The sequence below is a fragment of the Schistocerca piceifrons genome, chromosome 1 (genome assembly GCF_021461385.2).
Source record: "Schistocerca piceifrons isolate TAMUIC-IGC-003096 chromosome 1, iqSchPice1.1, whole genome shotgun sequence".
Taxonomy (NCBI): domain Eukaryota; kingdom Metazoa; phylum Arthropoda; class Insecta; order Orthoptera; family Acrididae; genus Schistocerca; species Schistocerca piceifrons.
This window is the reverse complement of record NC_060138.1, coordinates 300,433,299-300,457,004: the sequence shown is the minus strand read 5'-3', so window position 1 is coordinate 300,457,004 and position 23,706 is coordinate 300,433,299. Positions and strand designations below refer to the sequence as shown.

The window sequence follows — 23,706 nt, the reverse complement described above, 5'->3', positions numbered from 1 at the left end:
TCTTAAAGAAAGGAGTAGAGTACCAATGGGGAGAATGACAGAACAATGTGTTCGAAGGACTGAAAGAGAAATTAGTGAATCCTCCGTTACTTCAGTACCCTGACTTTATGAAACCGTTTATAATCACAACGGATGCGAGTAACGCAGCGTTGGGCGCCGTGTTATCGCAAGGGAAAAAGATTGGCGAAGACTTGCCGATTGAATATGCATCCAGAGCACTGAACACGCAGAACTGAACTATAGTACAACGGAAAAAGAGTTGTGGGCTATAGTGTACGCGGTAAAGCAGTTTAGACCATACGTGTATGGGCGAAAATTCACAGTGGTGACGGACCATAAGCCACTATCATGGACATTTAGTGTGAAGGATCTGAGTTCGAGGCTCCTGAAGTGGAGACTGAAGCTCGAAGAGTACGACTACGAGGTAGTATATAAGCCAGGAAGGCTAAACAGTAATGCGTACGCGTTAAGCCGGATAAGGCATGAAGGAAAGGACGAGATAGGTTCAAAGCGAAATGTGGAGGCAGAAAGAACCTCCGTAGCACAAGCAAAGGCGGAACAGAGTTCCGTAAACGTGCGGCAAGCGCAAGTGTCAGGTGAAATAGACCAGGAAAGAAATAGTAGTGAGGAAATTAGCCCCGAAGAAAAGGAGAGTATATTAAAAGAGATGCACGATAATCCCTTGGGAGGGCACCAAGGAATGCATAGGACATTCAAAAGGATAAGAGCGTACAAGCAGTGGCGCAGAATGAAGCGGGACATTGAAAATTATATTAGGAAGTGTCCATCATGTCAAAAGAACAAAAACACACAAATGAAAACAAGGATGCCCTTAGAAATTACAGACACAGCTGAAACAGTATTTGCAAAATGTGCAATGGATATAGTGGGTCCACTAGATGTATCTAGTACAGGGAAAAGGTACATGCTAACATTCCAAGACGATCTGAGTAGATTCACAGTAGCAGTCCCGATTGACAAGCAAGATGCTGAAACAGTAGCGGAAGAATTTGTAGAAAATATAGTACTAAGATACGGGATTCCATCAGTTTTGTTACCAGATCAAGGATTGAATTTTCTGAGTGACGTGTTTAAAAGTGTATGTAAATTGTTGAAGGTAAAACGTATAAATACCACAGCATACCACCCAGAGTCAAATGGTGCTCTAGAAAGGAGTCATAAAACAATTGTAGAATATCTCAGACACTTTGTAACAGGAGATCAAAGTTCATGGGACAAATGGGTGCCGTATGCAATTTTTGTGTTCAACACTACACCACACAGCAGCACAGGTTATACACCATTCGAGTTAATTTACGGAAGGAAGGTTAACATACCAGGAGTACTGCAGCAAGAAACACCACAGGTAAGTTACGATTATGATTCGTATGTCAATAAGCTAAGAGTAAGAATGCAGGAAGCCCACAGAGTGGCTAGGGATTCTATTATAAGGAATAAGGTAATCAGTAAACGACAGTATGATCTGAAACAGAACCCAAAAGAATTCAATGTAGGGGACAAGGTGTTATGACACGACGAATCAGTGAGACGTGGTAGATCTCGGAAACTAGATTCGCAATGGAGAGGTCCATTTGAAGTGTTAAAAGTGGAAGGTCCTAACGTAGTTATAAGAGTTAAGAGAAATAAGGAAACAAAAGTACATGCCAACAGGCTGAAACAGTTCTTTTAAATTTCAGGTATGGCACTCAAGTGGCAAGTTGTGCAACTCATCATAGTGATAACAACATACAGCTTCGTTGCATCAGGATACGAAACGAACGATTTCAAAGTGACCTCAATACCAAGTTCATCAGGACTATATTATGATAACGTAGGACAAATAGAAACATACAGTACCACATGGAGAATAGTCACATATGTTAACTTAGATGTAATAACAGAAAGATTTCAGAAAGCAGAGAGGTACGATAGGGCAGCGGTACAGAGGTGCCGTGACACATTGAAACAATTAAACGTAAGATTAATAGAATGTAGAGTACTAGATCAGCAAGTTACACATCATGTGGAAAAGATTACAGGTCTGCAGCAACTCGTACAGCAGCTCACAAAACACGAAAACAGAAGAAAGAGAGGAGTATTCAACTTTGTCGGACATGTAAGTAAGATACTGTTCGGAACATTGGACGAAGCGGACGCAGCGTACTATAAAGAAAGAATAGATGCTATGGAGAGGAACTCTGAAGGGTTGCTGAGGTTAACTAAGGAACAGGTGGCAGTGGTAAGGGCCACATTAGCAGGAGTAAACAGAACAGTATATACACTAGAATCAAATGAACACATTCTAAGGACAGGCATGCAGAGACTAGGAAGGTTCATGAAGGAATACGTGAAGGAAACAGATATGGGTTTCAAACGAGTAGCATCTTTTGCCACTGTAATGGAACAAGTATTACAATTAGCGGCAGTGTTTGGCCAAATCGAAGAGGAATACGAGCAGACGATAAAGGCCATTGTAAATGCTCAAAAGGGAATACTGCAGCCTCACATCATAAATCCAGTGCAAATTGTGAAGTATCTAAGTTTAATACGAAACGAATTAAAGGACGTGAAGTTTCCTGTTCCTCTCGCGGAGTCGTCAGGCTACCTCTTGTTAAGAATAATTGATTTAGATGTTTTCATTTCCGGTAGCATACTAAGGTACGTAATTAATATTCCTTTAATAGATAATAATAATTATAATCTGTATAGAGTTCTCCCATTACCAAAGGAGATCCCAGATATGAAAGGAAAGTACGTATACATACAGCCAGAGAAAGAATTTCTACTGATAGATGAATCCAAAAGGCAGTACGTGAAACTTTCTGCTGATGATCTAAAATGTAAAGAACTGAGTAAGAATAGAAGACTGTGCAGACAGGCATTCGCATTGCTATCGACATTCGACCATGAGGAATGCGAAGCCAAATTGTTACAACCGGTAAGAGAAATTCCGGAAGATTGTGTGCGAAAAATAGTCGCACTGAATCAGAGCCTATGGACCCATCCAAACAGTAACGAATGGCTATATGTAGCTCCTAAGGAAGAAGGACTGACAGTATTATGTGGAAAGGAACCCCCGAAGGATTTGTTAATGAAAGGAGTAGGAAAGATAAGTTTTTATAGTAAATGTAAAGGGTATGGAACGAGAGTGTTCATACAAACAGATAGAGTAATTCATAGTAATGTAACAAAGAAAGATATAATACCTCAAATTAATTTAGAATTTGACTGTTGTGTTGTAAACGAAGAAAAGAAAAATGTCTCAATGCTAACATTAGATTTACCACTGGAGCAGGTAGTAACACAATTAGACGATTTGAAAGTCGCTGGGAAAAGACTGGATGATGTCCAGCGAATGGCAGAAAGGCAGGAGGAAGAACTAAAATATTCCAGATATTTTACACATTACTCAGTAACTACATACGTAGCTATAGCGATAGTCATCTTTATTGTAATAACATGTTGTTGTAAAAATTGTAGATGCTGTAAAGAATGCTTCAAAAGTTTATGGAAGTACTTTGACGATAATAACTGTTGTGGTAAAGTATGTATAAGAAACACCACAGTAAATCAATACCCAGAGACTAGCTTAAGTAGAAGACAAGCTAATAAAGAAACTGAAGATGTAGTAATATATGAAAGAGGTGGGAGAAACCAAGACGAGTCAGTTCTGTTCAGAAACAGGCGTTAAGTAAAATCAAAAGATAAAATATATTAGAAGTGTCTTATGAAAAGGTGTAATCAATTTTAGTGTTTTGTCCATGTTTTATGAAACTGTACGTACTTGTAATTACCAATGTTGAATGAAAATGGTATTTTGTATCAATGCTTTTAAAAATGTACCTTGATTGTAAAAGTATCAATGATTTGGAAAAAAAATGTATCTTGATAAATGTATGTATAAAATAATTGTGACTAACAAAGAACTTAATGGAATTACGTGTACCGAATGTATATGGAAGAAAAAGAAAACATATGAAGTATTGATGTAACAAAAGAAAATGTAAGCAAATAAAATGAGACAATCACAATTGACGCTACTCTGAGGAGTAACGCCAATTTCCCTGGCGGGGGAGGTGTTGTAACCGCAGGAACAAGCCAAGTCTAATTGCAGTACCTCGAGGATAGTACATAGGAAGAAGTTAAAGTTGTAGCGCTGGACGCCAGGCATGGCCGAAGGGTCAGCCGAGGCGGCACTCAAACTGTTATGCAGCGGCGCTTGATAAGAAAGTAAACAGCCAGCAGATACAAACAAAGGTCTGTGTAGGGACTCATGATAAGCAATCAATTAAGGAGTATAAACAGAAAGCATTTCTGGCTAGAGAGAGAGGTCTGGGAGTGGAGAGAGAAAGAAAGAGGGCCCTTGGTGGGGACAGCGCTACGTCATAAGGAGCCAATGAAGGGCTCAGTACGCAGTGCGTGACCATATAGGGAGAGGCGCCTCTATCCCTCCACTCAACCTCTGAAGAACAATAGCAACAACAATGTTTTAACAATACCAAATAAGGGCAAGTTGCCTTCGACGCTACGTCATGCCAAGCGCTGGCGGGGTCGAAGGGGAAACGCTAACAAAACCCGAGAGCACGCGGCTCTGGGGGCTGGTCGGGTCTTGTCTGGTCCGGTCGAGTAGCAGCCAACTTGGGCTGAGGAACGGGCTGTAGGCAGGCAGCCGGAGATGGTCGCGGGAGAGCGTTAGGGCGTAGCCGCGGGACTCTAACGTAGGGTGCTAGGAAATATTGCAGAGCTTCTAGCAGGCAGTTGGAACGGTGGAGTCAGTCACCGTCTCTGTGTTAGACTTGGCCTTCCTGTGAATGCAATCACCGCACAGTTAGGGTGAGCTGTATTCATTCAGAATAAACTGCAATTTGTTAAAGTTATCAAGACTTTAATTCTACCCGCTTCCTAGCCTTGTACCTTCACACCAGGGATTTCTACATCTTAGCCAGATCAAAAAGTCTCCCTCTCACTAAGGTCAACCAGCTAAACCCCTTTTACAAACCGTGTCGCTCAATCCCTCGCAATACCCACGCTTGGGACGCGACACTTATTTAGCATATCTAGGAAGGTTCAAAGATATGAGAAAGAGTGAAAAATCAATCATATGAAAAGTACAGCCAATAATGGAGTTTAGTTTCCATAAAATGTAAATAAATGTAAAATATTTTTAAAAGATTAATGAATTAATTTACTGCCAAAATTGCTATATTCTTTTCCAATAAGTGGCAAATTCAGTTGAATCACTATACTGTATTGGGGCACAGTACAATTTACAATTGTGTGCATTTGCATCGAGCCTTGCCTGCCCAAAGGATATATAACTACCAGTTCATAATACTGGCACATGTTTGTTGATATAGTTAAATGAAAATGGAAACTATATTTTGGCAATCTCCCTCTTACTGTTAAAAACAAGAATCTACTAAAATGAAAACTAAATTTCTGTTGGTGATATGTTTCAAATTATTGGTTTTTCTCATCTTCTGTAAATTTAGGATCCGCCAGTAATTGATAATAAGCTTCTAGGCTACCTTATACACAAAGATTTTTTTATTTGATCTTCCCCTTTTATTACTCCAATTTTGTCTTTGTAGATATAATATGTTACTTGTCTGCACTTCAGTCTCATACTTCTATTTGTTTAATTTTTCATTACATTGTTTAAGGTGATCTGTAACTCCACAAATGTAATAAAGATAACAAGGGTTCTTTTATTTTATTTTGGACTTCTGCATTCTTCCTTCCATTAACATAGGCAATTTTAGAACTTCTTCTCTGTTATCTTCACTTTTCTGAAGTCAAATTGAGTTCTGACATGTTTTTTCCTTCTTACTGTGTATTACTTTAGTCAGCAACTTATATGCTGCAAATATATGGCTGATCACCTGATAGTTCTCAACTTTATCTGTTCAAACCTTCTTTGACAGTGTGGTGGTTAACATTTTTTATGAAATGAATTCTTTATACATTTTGATTGACAAATAAAATAATATTAAAGTTCTTTTACATCTCATTAATATTAATAGTTTATGCTAGTTATCTTAAATGTTCTTGCAGGCAAGACTGAACCGAGATCATTCAGTGTTCTGTGATACTCGAGCAACAACATAACAACATTCTGGAAACAACACTAATATCCAATTTCTTCCACCTCAGTGCCACTGTAACATGTGTAGCAAACCTTCTTCATTGGATGTAAATGTGTGTTTTGTTTGCTCCTCACTTTGTTTTTAACAATGTTTCCATAAGCACTTGTTAACCTACACCTTCATTTCTATTCTGTCAAAGTTATATACAATCTGTCTGTACACAGTATTTTTTTTTTCAAGTGCCACATATATTCCACTTTGCGATTATGTGTCTCTGATCTTGCATACTGGAAGTTGCTGGCTGTTTTCAAATCCAACCTATAATGGTAACTTCATGTTCCATTCTTTGCATTCTTGTATTTATTTCTTTCATCTACAACCTACAGGCTTTCAAGAGTTATCCATGCCCTTTCTCTTCCTCCACCCAACCTCCATCCACCCTTCCTCTTTTTTCCCTTCTTCCTTCACCAACCTCTTCAGCCTTCATCATTTCATTCTTTATGAGATTTCACATGCTAATTCCTTAAATAATCAGTGCCTTTACTTAGCTTAGAAGTTACTGCCTCAATGAGTTACCACAATATTTCATCCAGTCTTAATTTTTCAGTTCCCCAACTACTCAGATGCTTCCTCTTTTGCTTTATTCATTTGCATTTTGGCCTGCTGTTCAGCAATACTACATTATGATCTCAATATACATAAAATTCTCAGTATATTTCACAGTCAAGTATTTGTTTTATAAACCTTCATCTAGTTATGATGTTTTCCAGTGGAATCTTTCTGTGTCTCCAAGTTTTTTTTCGTGAAACCTTCCTTCCAGAAGAGGACTTTTGCTGCAACCTGTAGAAATCTTCGCAGACCTCCAGAAATATTTCTGCTGTTCTGTTTATTTCCCCTAGTACAGTTGCTTCTCTAACTCTACCTTCATTCTCTACTCTATTACAGAATTTTATAGTCTGTGAAGACTATCAACTTTTCAAAATTTTTGACACATTTTATTATTTTGCTGTATTGTATCTACATACATCAGTTTACAATGAGGCATGTTAACATATAACATCTTATTTGATGTTAGTTTCATTTAAAATCTGGGAAGAAAAATAATAAGTCTCTGTACACTTCATGAACTCTCTCCTATCCATCTCCCGATTTCTAATGATTCCATAACCCATCATGTCATTACATCTATATCTACATACATACTCTGTCTGCCACTGTATGGTGCACAGAGGAAGATACCTTGTATCACTGCTAGTCATTTCCTGTCATATTTCAATAGCGAATGGAGAAATGGAAAACAACTGTCTACATAACTCTGCAAGAGCCCTAGTAATTTCTTTTATCTTCATGGCCCTTGTGTGAAATATATATTGATTGCAGTAGAATTGTTCTGCAGTCAGGCGCAAATGTCAGTTCTCTAAATTTTTAACAACAGTGCTTTGCAAAAACAATGCCATTCTCCCTCCAAAGATTCTCATTTGAGTTCACGAAGCAACTCCATAATATTCCCATGTTGATCAAGCCTACCAGTAACAAATTTAGTCGATCATTCATCTCCCTACTATCATCCTAATGTGCTCATTCCATTTCTATACTACTAAAATATTACTACTAAAATACTAATGCTTTCAGACAAAGTCTTTCTTCTACAATAGAAAACACACTCACAATCACACAACCACAACTCACACACACACACACATCTAGCCACTGTCTCAGGGCACTAGAGCTGACTGTGACTGCATCTGTCAGAGCAGCAATGAATGATGGGTTGCGGGAGCATGAAGTGGGAAGGGGGACGGATAGCAAGGTACAGGTGGGAAAATATACTAGTACTGCCTGGTGGAACGTGCAGTAACTTGGTGGGGACCTGCAAGAGTTCTCCCAGTCTTGCACAGGTAGAGGGACGTCACATGGCCTTGTTTGAGTTCAGTGTGACTACAGTGCTAAATGGGACTGGCCTGACAACATGGGTCAGTTGAAGGAATGGGAAAAGACATGGTGTGTCAATTGGCAAACAGTTATGATGGACTGTGGTGATGTTCTTCATTATAACATGGTCCAGGGGCAACATCTGGATAGCTGAAACAAGATCTGGATGACTTCATATGGAGAAGAATCACCAGGAAACTGAAAGCAGCCATCTTGAAATCTGCAATCTTGGATTTGAGTTGCGCGTTTCAAATGGGAAGGGTGTCAAGTGGCACATCATTTTGATCTGCCTCTTTCTCAGTAATACACAAGTGGAATCTGTTTTAAGATATTTGTGTATGACCTGTTAAAGTTTGAAATTGCAAGGAGATGATCAATTCTGTTTATTGTTGCAGGTGATCCACAATGGCACTTACACAGTAAGGACATATTGAAATTGTGTTAATGAGCAGTGGACAAAATACCAAAATGATTGCTGCTGACTTCAAAGCATGGCATCCCAAGAGAAATGATATTTCACATGACAGGTTAGTTTGGAGAGTAAAGGGACTAAACTACAGGGTCATTAGTTCCTACATATGACAGTATTCAAATTATTGGACAAATTTTGTGCAACAGGTTCTGTAGTGGACAATCCACACAACAGCAATCATGGCTTCATTTGTGAAAAGTCCACATGTGTCAGTTATCAGCAATATTCACTGTCAGTCAGCGTTTAATCATGCACGTGTTGCACACATGCCAATGGCACCCACACAAGTTACAGTTGCAACATCATCTTTCAGAGTATGACCCTGATCGGCGGGTGCATTTTGTAGAATGGGCTCTGAATCACTGTAACTGGAATTCACACTTCATACAACAGGTGATGTTCAATGATGAAGCTAATTTTTATCTGCAAGAAGAAGTGAACACATGGAATCATTGTTACTGGTTAGATGCAAACCCCACCCCCCGTGGGTGGATCCCTGTAAAGATTCTGGTAGTGAAAAATGATGCTTTGGGGTGGGATTTGGTACAAGAATTGTAGGTCCAGTGTCGATTAATGGAACCTTCAATGGGGAGCGGTATGACCCACGTATTCTGTGAAGTGTGCAGCAGGACTGGCAAAAAATACTCTGACTGCGTGTCCAGAGCAATGAAGGTCATATTGAGCATATGCTGTAATGCTGACACTGACAACAATAAGTTTGTGGAATAACAACTTGGAAATGCAAAGAAATCAGGTACGGAGACTGTTTAATATTGCAAGACGTAAAGGACAATGGGATAAATATCATGAGGCCCTTGTCAACTACAATCTTGCAATAAGACAAGCAAGGAAGGCATCCTGGGAGGCATTCTGTGAGGAAGTGGAGAGCACAGCTGCACAAGCCAGACTTCACAAGATTCTCACTAGAGTACCAACCAATCCAGGAGGTATGTTCAGGAAGGAGGATGGGGAATATACAAAGAGAGCACATGAGACACTGGAACTGCTCTTCAACACTCAATTTCCTCAATATGCTCTGCCGGACAACACAGACCAGAATGTGATCCCGGAGAGACAATGGTTCTCAGGCACTTGAAGAGAGGACTGGGAATCAGCCAAGGAGTGTGTAAACTTTAACAAAATCCAATGGGTGGTGGTAACATTCCAACTGTTCAAGCCACCTGGCCCAGATGGAATTTTTCCAGCTCTCCTGCAACAGGCAGGAGAGAAGCTCACAAGAGTCCTATGCAGGCTATTCAGGGTTGGCCTAGCAGTAGGAATCATTCTCAATGCTTGGAGGGCAGTGACGGTTGTCTTCATTCCAAAGCCAGGGAGAATTGATCATACAAAGGCTAAGGATATGAGACCAATCAGTCTGTCCTCTTTCATTCTGAAAACATTGGAAAAACTGGTTAATGTATATGTTGGGGAGAGGAGACTAAGTAGGGCCCCTCTACATTCAAACCAACATGCATGTTGCTGTTGTTGTGGTCTTCAGTCCTGAGACTGGTTTGATGCAGCTCTCCATGCTACTCTATCCTGTGCAAGCTCTTTCATCTCCCAGTACCCACTGCAGCCTACATCCTTCTGAATCTGCTTAGTGTATTCATCTCTTGGTCTCCCTCTATGATTTTTACCCTCCACGCTGCCCTCCAATACTAAATTGGTGATCCCTTGATGCCCCAGAACATGTCCTACCAACCGATCCCTTCTTCTGGTCAAGTTGTGCCACAAACTTCTCTTCTCCCCAATCCTATTCAATACTTCCTCATTAGTTATGTGATCTACCCATCTAATCTTCAGCATTCTTCTGTAGCACCACTTTTCGAAAGCTTCTATTCTCTTCTTGTCCAAACTATTTATCGTCCATGTTTCACTTCCATTCATGCCTACACTCCATACAAATACTTTCAGAAATGACTTCCTGACACTTAAATCAATACTGGATGTTAACAAATTTCTCTTCTTCAGAAACGCTTTCCTTGCCATTGCCAGCCTACATTTTATATCCTCTCTACTTCGACCATCATCAGTTATTTTGCTCCCCAAATAGCAAAACTCCTTTACTACTTTAAGTGTCTCATTTCCTAATCTAATTCCCTCAGCATCACCCGACTTAATTAGACTACATTCCATTATCCTTGTTTTGCTTTTGTTGATGTTCATCTTATATCCTCCTTTCAAGACACTGTCCATTCCATTCAACTGCTCTTCCAAGTCCTTTGCTGTCTCTGACAGAATTACAATGTCATCTGTGAACCTCAAAGTTTTTATTTCTTCTCCATGAATTTTAATACCTACTCCGAATTTTTCTTTTGTTTCCTTTACTGCTTGCTCAATATACAGATTGAACAACATCGGGGAGAGGCTACAACCCTGTCTTACTCCCTTCCCAACAACTGCTTCCCTTTCATGTCCCTCTTATAACTGCCAATCTGGTTTCTGTACAAATTATAAATAGCCTTTCGCTCCCTGTATTTTACCCCTGCCACCTTTAGAATTTGAAAGAGAGTATTCCAGTCAACATTGTCAAAAGCTTTCTCTAAGTCTACAAATGCTAGAAACGTAGGTTTGCCTTTCCTTAATCTTTCTTCTAAGATAAGTCGTAAGGTAAGTATTGCCTCACGTGTTCCAGTGTTTCTACGGAATCCAAACTGATCTTCCCTGAGGTTGGCTTCTACTAGTTTTTCCATTCGTCTGTAAAGAATTCGTGTTAGTATTTTGCAGCTGTGACTTATTAAACTGATAGTTCGGTAATTTTCACATCTGTCAACACCTGCTTTCTTTGGGATTGGAATTATTATATTCTTCTTGAAGTCTGAGGGTATTTCACCTGTTTCATACATCTTGCTCACCAGATGGTAGAGTTTTGTCAGGACTGGCTCTCCCAAGGCCGTCAGTAGTTCCAATGGAATGCGTATCAACCAGGTAAATCATGTAAGACAGTTCTCCACTAACTCATTGTGAATGTGGAGAAAGCACTTCACTTCCAAGAAATAGCCCTCTGCACTTTCCTGAATATCGAGGGGGCCTTCAGTAACATGACATTCGATTCCATGGTAAGGGCAACATAGGTGGATGACCTGGGGATCACTATATGCAGGTGGACCAGAGCCATGCTTAGTGGAAGGAAGGTAGAGGCTACCATGATGAATGAAAAGATGGCAATTAACACCACTAGAGGCTGCCCACAAGGAGGAGTTTTGTCCCCTCTATTGTGGAATCTAGTGGTGAACAAACTCACTGAGGAATTAAATTCCAGACAATGCTTCTGCCAAGGATATGCTGATGACCTTGTCATAGTAATACTTGGCAAATTTACTGGCACAAGGAGGTTTGGACATTGTGCAAAATTGGTGCATTAAACAGGATCTGAGGGTTAATCCTAAGAAGACTGTTGTGGTGCCATTTATGAAGAGACATATCCAACACTCAAGTTGGAATCTTAAGCTCTTTGATGAAACTCTACCTGTGAAGGGGATAGTGAATTATCTAGGGGTAACCTTAAATCAGAAGCTAACATGGACCCATCACATTAAGAGTATCTGCTCCAAGGCAAAAAGTACTTGTGGCAAAAACTGGGGCCTAAGCACCAAGGGTATGCACTGGATATACACCACAGTAGTCAGACCAAGGATTTCCTATGGGGCAGTAGTGTGGTGGAAGAAGGTAGAACATCGGGTTGCAGCTAAGGAGCTTGCTAAGGTGCAGACATTGGCCTGCTTAGCCATAACAGGCAGAATTAGCAGCACACCAACTGCTGGAATGGAAGTCATGCTGGACATGCCTCCACTACATGTTTGGGTCAAGATGGAGGCAGCACCTGGGGCACACAGACTGGCAGAAACTGGGTCTCATTTGGATATCCAGAATCACACACTAACATAGTGAGTGAGGTAAATGTATGAACGGCTGGGGAAATGCCTGTTGGCTATATAGCAACTCCCAACTGCTTCAACAAGCATTACAATATAAGAATTGGAAGCAGGGAGCAGTGGGAAAAAACAGTTCGACACCGTAAAGGAGGACATCGTTTGGTTCACTGATGGTTCGAAAATAGACCAAGGTGTTGGGGCATGGGTTCAGCCAAGACTGGAGGGCATCATCTCTCCGGGAAAAACGGCCTCTGTATTCCAAGCTGAAATTACTGCAATTAGGGCATATGTGGAGGAGAATATACATAGGTGCTACAAGGATCGTAGAATCTACATCTATTCAGACATCCAGGCATTCCTGAAATCATTGGCAGCTCCTGCAACGAGAGCTAAGATTGTTGTAGAATGCCACAGGGCTCTGGTGGAGGTAGGGGGAAGCAATAGAGTAAACTTAGTGTGGGTCCCTGGCCACTCGGGGATCTGTGGCAATGAACAAGCCAACAGACTGGCTAGGATGGGGGCAACTACTCCATTTATTGGACTGGAACATGTCCTGACAATCACCAAGGCTATGATCCAATTAGAACTATGGAACTGGCTTAGGAAACAGCATGTAGGATATTAAACCAAGGTCCATAAACAAAGACATAGTAAAGTAATGATGCCCAAGCCATGTTTTAAAAGAAGCTCTGTAATCCTGGGATTGAACAGGAAAGAGAGCAAACTCATGACTGGACTAATGACGAGCCATGGGAATTTCAAAAAACATGTACACAGAATGGGTATAACAGAAGAGGACCCTAAATGTAGGATCCGTGACGAGGGTGAAGAAACTGCATCGCACCGTATCTTCAACTGCATGGCATTGGAGAATAAAAGATACAGAATATTCGGGACAACTATACCTGAAGAAATTGTGTCTAGCAAAAAACTGGTAGAGGGACTCCTTGCGCTATTTAAGGGCATTGGTTGGCTTTACTAGATATACAGGGAGCGATACCACACAATAAACTTAGTTTCGGTGCAGGCAGTGGCAGGTTAGACCCAAGTTGTTTTAGTTTCCTTGTTAAAATCAAATCAAATCAAATCAAACAAATGGAATCAATGTTACTGGTCAGATGCAAACCCTCCCTCCTTGGGTGGATACCTGTAAAGATGCTGGTAGTGAAAAGTGATGCTTTGGGGTGGGATTTGGGACAAGAATTGTAGGTCCAGTGTCAATTGATGGAACCTTCAATGGGGAGAGGTATGACCCACAGATTCTGTGAAGTGTGCAGCAGGACTGGCAAAAAAAGACTCTGACTGTGTGTCCAGTGCAATGGAGATCATATTCAGCGTATGCTGCAATTCTGACACTGACAAGTGTCCTAAACTTTAACAGGTCATAACACCTACACAAATAAAGATATCTTAAAATAGACCTCACATGTGTATTCCTGAGAAAGAGGCAATTCAAAATGATGTGCCACATGACTCCCTTCCCATTTGAAACATGTAACCCAAACCCAAGATGGCGGATTTGAAGATGATTGCTGCCATCGCCATAGCTCCTACAAGTTGTGTGCCCACATACAGACACCTCAAACACTGTTCGACTTTTATAGGGGTGTATTCAGACTTTTGCCTCACCCTGCACAATGTGCAACAGACAAGAAGGGAGCCACGTCAGACAGTGTGTGCAATTGCAGCCATATTTAACAAGACTGCAACATATGCAATCTCATGGCCCAAGTGGCATGGCAACTGCTGGACTATGGTCTCTCTGGCCAACAACCATTACGTCATGATCCGTTGACAACCCTGCATTGGCAGCACTATTTGAAATATGTACACGAGGATAAAACTGACTGAAATTATTAGATGGAAAGAGCAAGAAGCAAAGTACAGCCAATATACAGTTGCTGTTTCTACTGGTTGCTCAAGAAGCCACTTCATTTCACCTGCACAAAACACAGCCCACGTTATCTCTCATTTTCAAGAAGAGTTATAAAACTTATACAGATAACATAAACCTAATCTGTTGATGACTTTTCCTGCAGAGTGCAAGAATACACTTCAAAATACAATATGACTTCTGCTTCTCTTTTCTCTGAGGAGGGGAAAGAAGGGGGGGGGGAGGGGGGGGGGTAGATGGTTGATTGCTACTATGAGTTTGAGTTTCCAGCTGAGTTATATTTTCTGCACAACATTTTGATGACAGATCTAGTTATTGTCTTTAGGTGCTACAAGTACTGGTCTGGTTGAAGTGCAGCCAAAGATCAGAAGTAAAACTGACTCAGAGCAGGTGTAGAAAATCAGTAACTAAGTCAGTCATAAAAATACTGTGCATCATACTGCAATTGTCAGCTCCACTGAAAATCCATTTATTTGTAAGATAACATTCAACGAATATCAGGTGTCTGCTAACTTTCAGGTAACTTTTAACACAGTTCCAGATTACCTTTCAATAAATAATGCATTGTCTTCTCAATGTGATACATAACAGGATAACATATTTCTTGCCATTTGGAACCCAGTACAGTGTTCTGATGGGGTATTGTTATGAAAAATAAACATACATAAATAAATAAGATATGGGAGCACTGCCATTCAGATTATGTATGTATGACAGTGCACTGATAAGCCAAAACATTATGGCAACCTGCTTACTAGCTTTTTGTCCGTCTTTGGAATGAAATAAATCACTGAGTCTGCTTATCAGGGATTGGGTTGGTAGGTTTGTGGAGGTGTGTGGCGTTAGATGTCTATGCACAGGTCATGTAATTCACATAAATAATGGTCACTTATTTGTGTATATGGTGATGGTGGCAGATAGTGACCCAGATCAGTTCCACAGGATTTACATCAGGCAAATTTGCTCACCGAGACATGAATATGAGTTCACAGTGATACTCCTCAAACCACTGTAGCATGGTTCTGGCTCCGAGACATGGGCAGTTATACTGCTGAAAGATGACATCACCGTCCAAGAAGGCATCAAACATGAAGGAATGAAGGTGGTTCACAACTGTCAGCGTGTCTTCATATACTACCACAGGTCCCATGCAAGTGCAGAAGAATATCTCCCATAGCTAATACTGCTTTCACTAGCCTGTGTCCATGGTGCACTGCACAGTTTGAGCCACTGTTCACCTCAATGACGGCGTTTGTGGAGATGACCATTGATGTATTGTAGCAAAAATGCAATTAACCCGAAGAACCAATACGTTTACACTGATCACCGATTGAATCCCAATGGCCCCATGCCCACTGCAATTGTAACTGACAATGTCATTGCATGCACCAGTATTGTGCTCTTACGGCAGAGAGGCCACAGATCATCTTCTATCCTATTTTACAGAGCAGGCAAGCCTTCAAACCCCACATTCCGTGAAGAGTCATGGACATCCAACCATTTAGTGCCTGGAGGTAGTTTCACCGTCCTCCTATCTCCACAGATCTTCACAACAGTAGCATGTGAACATTCAACCAGCATCATCATTTTCAAGATACTCATTCACAGGCTCTTTGTAATAATAATCTGCCCTTTGTCAAACTCAGTTACCTCAGGGGATTTCCCCGTTTGCTGCCCACAACTTCGCTTGGGTGATACCCTGTCCATGGTCTAGAAACTCTTTAAGTAGACCTCCATGGGATAGTTTGCATTTACATCCAAGTGTCTTAGTTCAGTTCTTTCAGCATCATCATGACACTCTCCCATGGGTCAAATGATCGTATGATCGTTTGTGTTGCTTTTCTTTAATCAAACAATGGAAAGTCCAGGATGGAATAATGCAGCAATATGAAAAGGATAGATTATTACTCACCATATACCAGAGATGCTGAGTCACAGATAGGCACAACAAAAGAACTGCCAAACAACTAAGCCTTTGGCGAAAAATGCCTTCATTGGATATAGACAACACACACACACACACACACACACACACACACACACACACAAATGCAACTCACATACACATCAGTTGCATTTGGGATATTTAGTGAGTATTACTAATCTGTCCTTTTCATAATATTGCTTTCTTTACATCAGTTTTATACCCCCTGTTAGTCCTATTTTGTATGGGTCTCACACTATTGAGCATTGTTATAGGCTGCGTTACACGAGTGTTTTGTATGCAATCTCTTTTGTAGACTGATTGCATTTCCCTAGTATTCTACCAATGAACCACAGTCTGTCACCTGCTTTACCTACGACAAACTATGTGATCATTCTACTTCATAGCCCTACAAATCGTTTCGCCCAGCTATTTGCATGAGTTGACCTATTTCAGCTGTGACTCATTGATGCTGTAATCATAGGACTAAATTTTTTGTAGTTGTGTGAAATGCACAATTTTACATTTGTGGACATTTAAAGTGAGTTGTGGACGTATAACCTCCACACCGCTCAAAGACTGATGATGAGGTCCCATACTCCGATGAGCATAGGTGACGATGTGGGAGACCCGCACCGCAAAGATCTGCTATTGGTAACGCATCCATTTGTACTTCAGTGCTCTCTTGTCAGAATTGTTTATCATTCCAACTACCTGCTGACCATGAACACAACGTAATGCACTGTATTGTACTTTGTAATCACATAACATTACTGATAATCTGTAGTCATTTATATCATTCAAGTACCCCTACAGTGAGAGCATTCCATGGAGTTATAGCTCCTTGATAGAAAAGTGACTTACAAGACACCTGTGTGCCCTGTCCCAAAGAATAATTCTTCTGTCTGTGATGATATAATATATGTGTATCCTCAGTCAGCAAGATTGATAGCCTGTATTGCAGTAGCCACCAGAAACATCGCGGGAGGCGCACATCAGCACGGCGCGTCACGGACGGTAGTTGCCGCAAGTAGAGTCCCGTCCACCAGAGGGCACGCGAGAATTCGGACGCGACCTCTGCCGGCGTAACAACAACAACAACAACAACAACAACAACAACAACTCAGGCAGCACGGGCCGTGCCGAGTCAGTTAACATCGAGCATGCCTAGGGCACAGCCCCGGTCTACGCCAAGTGAAGTGCGACGTAAACGTGAACAGTGTTATTACACAACTGGCGACGAGTAGGGTCGTTCTTTCGCATGTTGCAACGTTGTTCCAGTTTCGCAGCTTTTCCAGGGCATGGAGGATTTAGTGCGGGTTTTGGTTGAGCAGCAGACGGAGCTCATGGCCACCATGAAACAAGTGCTTCCGGCGTTGCTCTCCACGCAGTCTGCTCCAGCGCTGTTCCCTCCTCCCTTGCCCCGTATGACGAGACGGCGGAGGATTGGGACGCATATGAACATCGCCTTCGGCAGCATTTCCAGGCGTTTCATGTTGCCGATGCGAAGGTATGTCGTGCTCTCTTCTTGTCTTGGATATCTCCCTCGCTGTATCAAGTTTTGCGGCAGCTAGCGCCGTTGCAGGAACCCTCGTCCTTGTCTTTTGATGCACTGTGCTCATTGCTGTCTTCATATTATCGCCGCCGCACGCATGTTGTGGCGGCTAGGGTCGAGGTCTATCAATGCAAGAAACAGCCCCATCAGTCTTACCGGGCGTGGGCCGCTACCCTGCACGGTCTTAGTCACAAGTGTCATTTTGTCATGGAGCAGTCGCGAGAGTCGTATGCCCAAGTTATGGTACGTGACGTCATTGTTCGTTCGGCCCCTGATAGGGAGGTCTGGCAATGGGCCCTGCAGTTAGAAGACCCATCCCTCGAGGAAGTCCTGTTCATTGCTCAATCGTATGAAGTCTCTCACGCCGCAGGTCAACAGCTGGAAGCGTGGTGCGACGTCGCGGCGGTTCAGGGCGGCGCGGCCGCGTCCACTGCGTCCGGAATGGACGACGTGCGAGCGGTCCAATCTGGCCGTTACGGCCGCTCCCGCACGACGTGTAAACAGAATTCCGGCCGCCGGCCCCTGTTGCCATCCTGTGCGTCGTGCTATATACATCATGATGGGTCAGAGTGCCCCCAGTGTTGAGCCGTTTGTCGCAAATGTAATAAAAAAGGTCACATTGCTAAAGTTTGCCGCTCAGCCTCAAAAGAATTGAAGGAAGCAGGTACAGAGGACATGGACGTTGACATTCAGGAAGTTTCATTGGGACAGGCTCCCGACGCATCGGCACGCAAACTCTTTATCGAGGTGTCGGTTCTGTCGCGCCGGTTACAACTGCAAGTAGATACGGGCGCGGCAGTTTCGTTGTTGAAAGCACAAACGTATTCCGACCATGGATCGCCCCCGTTGGCGCCAGTTTACCAGCGTCTACGCGGTTATGGTAAACAGTTCATTCCCCTACTGGGTCAATTCATTACCGACGTGACTTACAAATCAGTCACTCGGCCTATTACTTTCATTGTTGTCAGTGACGCGAGCTCCGCTAACCTTTTTGGCCTGGATGCCTTTCAAGCTTTCGTTTTTTCTATCGCTGACACCATACAGTTGGTCTCCGAAGACGTTCCCTATCAATCACTGGAATCTTTGATCTCAGACTTTCCAGATATCTTTGAGGAGGGCCTGGGGCGTGTTTAAATTTTGCAGCTCACTTAACGTTGAAGGCGTCGGCTCGCCCGCATTTTCTACGCGCGAGGCAGATCCCCTTGGCTCTCCGCCCTCAGGTAAAGGAAGAGCTAGACCGGCTGACAGCCCTAGGGGTCGTTCTTCCCATTTCTTCTAGTGAGTGGGCTTCACCCCTCGTTATTGTAAGGAAGCCCTCGGGAAAATTATGTCTTTGTGGCGATTTCAAGGCCACCATTAATTCCCAATTGGTGGTGGAAACCTATACTTTGCCTCGTGGTAATTAATTGTTCTCCGCCGTGGCGGGAGGCCAATATTTTTCGAAAATCGATCTTTTGGAGGCTTATCATCAGATACCAGTTGATGAGGACTCCAAACGGCTGGCGGTCGTCAACACCCTGCTTGGCCTTTACCAATATCAGCGGTTGGCCTTCGGAATATCCAGTGCCCCGGCAATATTCCAGCGTTATCTTGAGCACGTCATGTCGACAATCCCTCATTGTATTAATTACGTGGATGACATAATTGTCACAGGCCGCAGCATGAAGGAACACTTGCACAACCTTCGCAGCCTCTTTCTCAAATTCAGGTCTGTGGGCTTGCGTTGCAACCTGCATAAGTCAAACTTCTTCTAACCGTCCATTGAGTATGTGGGCTACACCATCTCTCAGCACGGCGTCCAGCCACTAGGAAGTTTGGTCCAAGGTATCGTCGACCTTCCTCGGCCCGCTTCGCTGAAAGAGTTACAAGCTTTTTTAGGCAAGATAGCCTATTACCACCGGTTCATTCCCAGGGCTTCCACCATAGCCCGCCCCCTGTACTGCCTTCTGCGCAAGGGTGTTCCTTTTGATTGGTCGCCTGCATGTGAGTGAGCGTTCAACTCGTTGAAGGGCCTCCTCACGTCAGCGCCTTGTTTGGCTACTTTTGACCCCCATAAGCCGTTGGTCCTGGCTATAGATGCTTCGCAGTATGGGGTGGGGGCGGCCCTGGCCCATCGCAATGCAGATGGTTCCGAGTAACCACTGGCGTTTGCGTCTAAAACTCTTAGTCCCGCGCAGGCCCATTACTCCCAGGTGGAAAAAGAGGCTTTGGTCATTGTCTACACTGTTACCAAGTTTCACCCTTTCTTGTATGGCACAAAGTTTCAGTTAATCACTGACCATAAGCCGTTAATATCATTATTTGGCCCCGCCTCTCAGATTCCGGATAGGGCGGCCCACAGACTACAGTGCTGGGCCTTGTTCCTCTCTAAGTACCATTATGACATTCATTTTCACTCTACCGGACAGCATGCCAATCCCGAGGCTCTTTCCCGTCTTCCGGTGGGCCCGGATCCTAAGTTCGATCGAGAAGAGATTATGTGTTTTCATTTGGATGTGGCGTCCCGCCAAGCGGTTGATGGCTTCCCGATCACTAGTTCTAGAGTCGCCAGGGAAACAGCAACCGACCCGGTTCTCCGGCAAGTAGTTCGCCTCATTCAGCAGGGGTGGTCATCCCGCCCTCCAGGCCGGGCCTCGGACCCTCTTCGTAATTATTTTATTCTAAGAGACCGCCTCTCGGTCTTGGAAGGAGTTCTCCTTCTGGCTACCCATGATACAGCTCCTCGCGTGGTTGTTCCTGCCAGTTTATGAAGGGAGGTCCTCACGTTATTACATGCGGGGCACTGGGGTGTTTCCCGTACTAAAACCTTGGCTCGCAGTCATGTGTATTGGCCCGGTATTGACAGAGAAATTGAGCACTTGGTGGCTGCCTGTTCCCAGTGTGCGAGCCAACAGGCATCTCCCAGGGCAGCGTTCTCTTCCTGGCCGCCGGCAACCCATGCATGGGAACGTGTTCACATCGATTTTGCGGGCCCGTTTCTCAATGGCTTTTGGCTCATTGTCATTGATGCTTATTCCAGATTCCCATATGTGGTTCGCTGCTCCTCAACCACTTCAGAAGTTGCAATCCAGGCACTAGCAAAAATCTTTTCTGTGGAAGGTCTGCCAATCACCCTGGTCTAGGACAATGGACCGCAGTTTATTTCGCAGACCTTCCAGGATTTTTGTAGGCGCTTCGGTATTCGGCACATTTGCTCTCCCCCCTTCCATCCACAATCGAATGGGGAAGCCGAGTGCATGGTGCGCACATTTAAGATGCAGATGAAAAAGTATGTGCACGAATTTCCTGCGGAGGAGGCATTGACGTTTTTCCTGACGGCATACCAGACCACACCAATGGGCGAACGCAGCCCCGCAGAGCTCCTCCATGGGCGCCAACCTAGGACTCTGCTGCACCTCCTTCGGCCTGGTCCTCGCCAGTCTTCGCAAAACGGAGTACCTGGCTTTCCACTGGGTATGTCGGTCTGGGCACGTGGGTTTGGTCGCAATCCACATTGGATGCCGGCGGTGGTCCTGCGCCGAAATGGCCACCGGCTCTATACCTTGCAGGCAGGGGCCAGGTGGTACGTCGTCACCAAAATCAGCTACGTCCACGTTTGGGCACCCACGCTCCAACCTCTCGGACACCGGCTTCCCCATTGCCGGCACCTGTGTTGGTTTCCCAGGGGACGTTACCGCCTCTCCCCGCTGTGCCTCTGCCGCACTGCGATGGTTCTCAGCCTTGGCAGCCTCCAGTAGCTCCAGCACCGGCATCACCATCGTTCGAGATGCCCCAGCGAGAGCTGGCCCTCCTCGCAGGCCCGGTTTCTGAGGAGGCTGGTTCACCTGTGGTTGTCCCTTCCCCATCGTCCCCGCCACTGGGTCTTGCCCCTCCCGAGGTGGCACAGGATCCGGAGTTCGACAGTGTGTCGCCCGTTCTGTCCCGGGCTCCGGTGGTGGGACGACGGGGGCCACTTCGTGTGGGTCACTTCCAGCCGTATTCGAAGGTTCCGGCTCAAGGATTGGCAGATCCCCTCGACTCCGGCCTTCCAATGGATGTGGAGGTCATCGCTCCTGCCCGACGCTCCACCTTCCAACACTGGATCACAGTGGCTTCACCCCACGAAGGAGGAGGAGTGCAGTAGCCACCAGAAAGATCGCGGGAGGCGCACATCAGCACGGCGCATCACGGACGGTAGTTGCCGCAAGTAGAGTCCCGTCCACCAGAGGGCACGCGAGAATTCGGACGTGACCTCTGCCGGCGTAACAACAACAACAACAACTCAGGCAGCATGGGCCGTGCCCAGTCAGTTAACATTGAGCATCCCTAGGCACAGCCCCGGTCTACGCCAAGTGAAGTGCGACGTAAACGTGAACAGTGTTATTACAGTATTGTACATTGCCAAACATTTCACCTGTGGCCAATAAGAGACACACATGAGCAATCACACTGGCATGATCTATGATATCAAGCAGGAAATAAAACTGAGGACTGCGCCAAATGCTCTCATACTGTATCATGCTGTGTTCTAGTGTCTACCTTGCTAATACTGTGCATATGTGACCGCACTAGTTATTGGATCTCATTTTGACAACTCTTTGGATTAAAAATACATGGATGCTGATAGACTTGTATGGCGCAAACTGTCTGTATTCTTCTTTTGGTGTGTCTGTGTGTGTCTACAACTTTATGATGATGCAATGTGGACTGGTTTTGTGAACTGTTAAGTGGCTGTTATGTTTCCATCCTTACAGAGTAATAAAGAGTGTATCTTGTATTTTATCAGGTGTAGTACAACATGGACTGGAATGACTGAAAAACTGGAGAAAGTTATAAAACTGCCTTTCTAATTTAAAATGAACACTGTAATTCATGATAATTTATGCTCTCAAATCAACGGCATCACAAATATGCTCAACAGACTCTGATGGGAAGTTCTAAATCAAAATATGAATGGTTATTTTCAGATCTAAAGTTCATTATTTAAAAAGTATTCTTAGAATATAATCATTCATCCAATGTCTCACTAAAAAGTAAATGCCAAAGAAAGCTTTAACTCTTTGAGTACCAGTGAATTCTATCTGAAACCACCATTTTATTAATTTTGTTTTGAAGTACCCATACTTTTAACAAAAAACCACCAGAAATGCAGTTTTTTATTTAATTTTATTTTATTGTGGCCATATTCAGGAGATGACTGATAGTTACTGTAACATAAATTTGATTTTGTAACACTGTATTTATGTGTGGTTTCAAAATGATACCACTGGAGCAGTACACAGTTTTGATACAATATTTATTAAATTTTAAGCCCACTTTTGCTTGTTATTTATGCCTATAATTTATTTTAGGTGTTACAAGTTCATGGAAGTTTCGAGATGTGGGATTGAGTCTAGGAAAAATGTGAATTTGTTTTCAAACATACCACATGAGATGACAAAGGGCGATTGAAAACTGAATGTCCCAGTGGTCCCTCCATAAAAAAGATTGTTTACTTTTTACCAATTTCTTCTTGTATTTGTTACTTACTGGGTTAATAAAGATTATATTGTAAAAAAATTAAAATTATACTCCAACATGAAACCACCTGCTTCAAATAACTTTCTCTAATTTCTTCCTGTATTCATTGCTTACTATGATAAAGGGCCATTTTGTGAAAAACTTTAATTTTTTTTTCACTTTCTTGTGTCTCAAAGAATTACAAGAAAGATGTTATTACACTTTTGTTTTCATACACATCTTAACGACATACTACTTTATCATTAAGGAAGGCATGCTAACCAGCTGACTGAACATACCCTTGGCAAGCCCTCTATATTGATTAAGTGTTGTAGTATTTTTGTTGCTGAGGTTGCCAGAAAGTTAATAGCATATGGATCACACAATGTCATTGAGAGGTCACCAAGTACCTGCTCCTGACCCCTCTTAATGCTGTCTAGAAATCCCTGAAAAAGAGAAGATCAATACATTACGTAATTCAAAATAAGCA

General features: G+C 43.1%; 1 protein-coding gene across 2 annotated transcripts in view; it reads right to left on the bottom strand.

The window, feature by feature from the left end:
* Positions 1–23,706, bottom strand: part of LOC124788301 (negative elongation factor B) — a 143,343-nt gene that overhangs the window by 63,098 nt on the left and 56,539 nt on the right. For both annotated transcript variants that reach the window (XM_047255543.1, XM_047255535.1), the window contains exon 7: positions 23,516–23,662. In XM_047255543.1, coding sequence (XP_047111499.1) covers positions 23,516–23,662 — 147 coding nt within the window. The remainder of the gene's footprint in view (positions 1–23,515; positions 23,663–23,706) is intronic.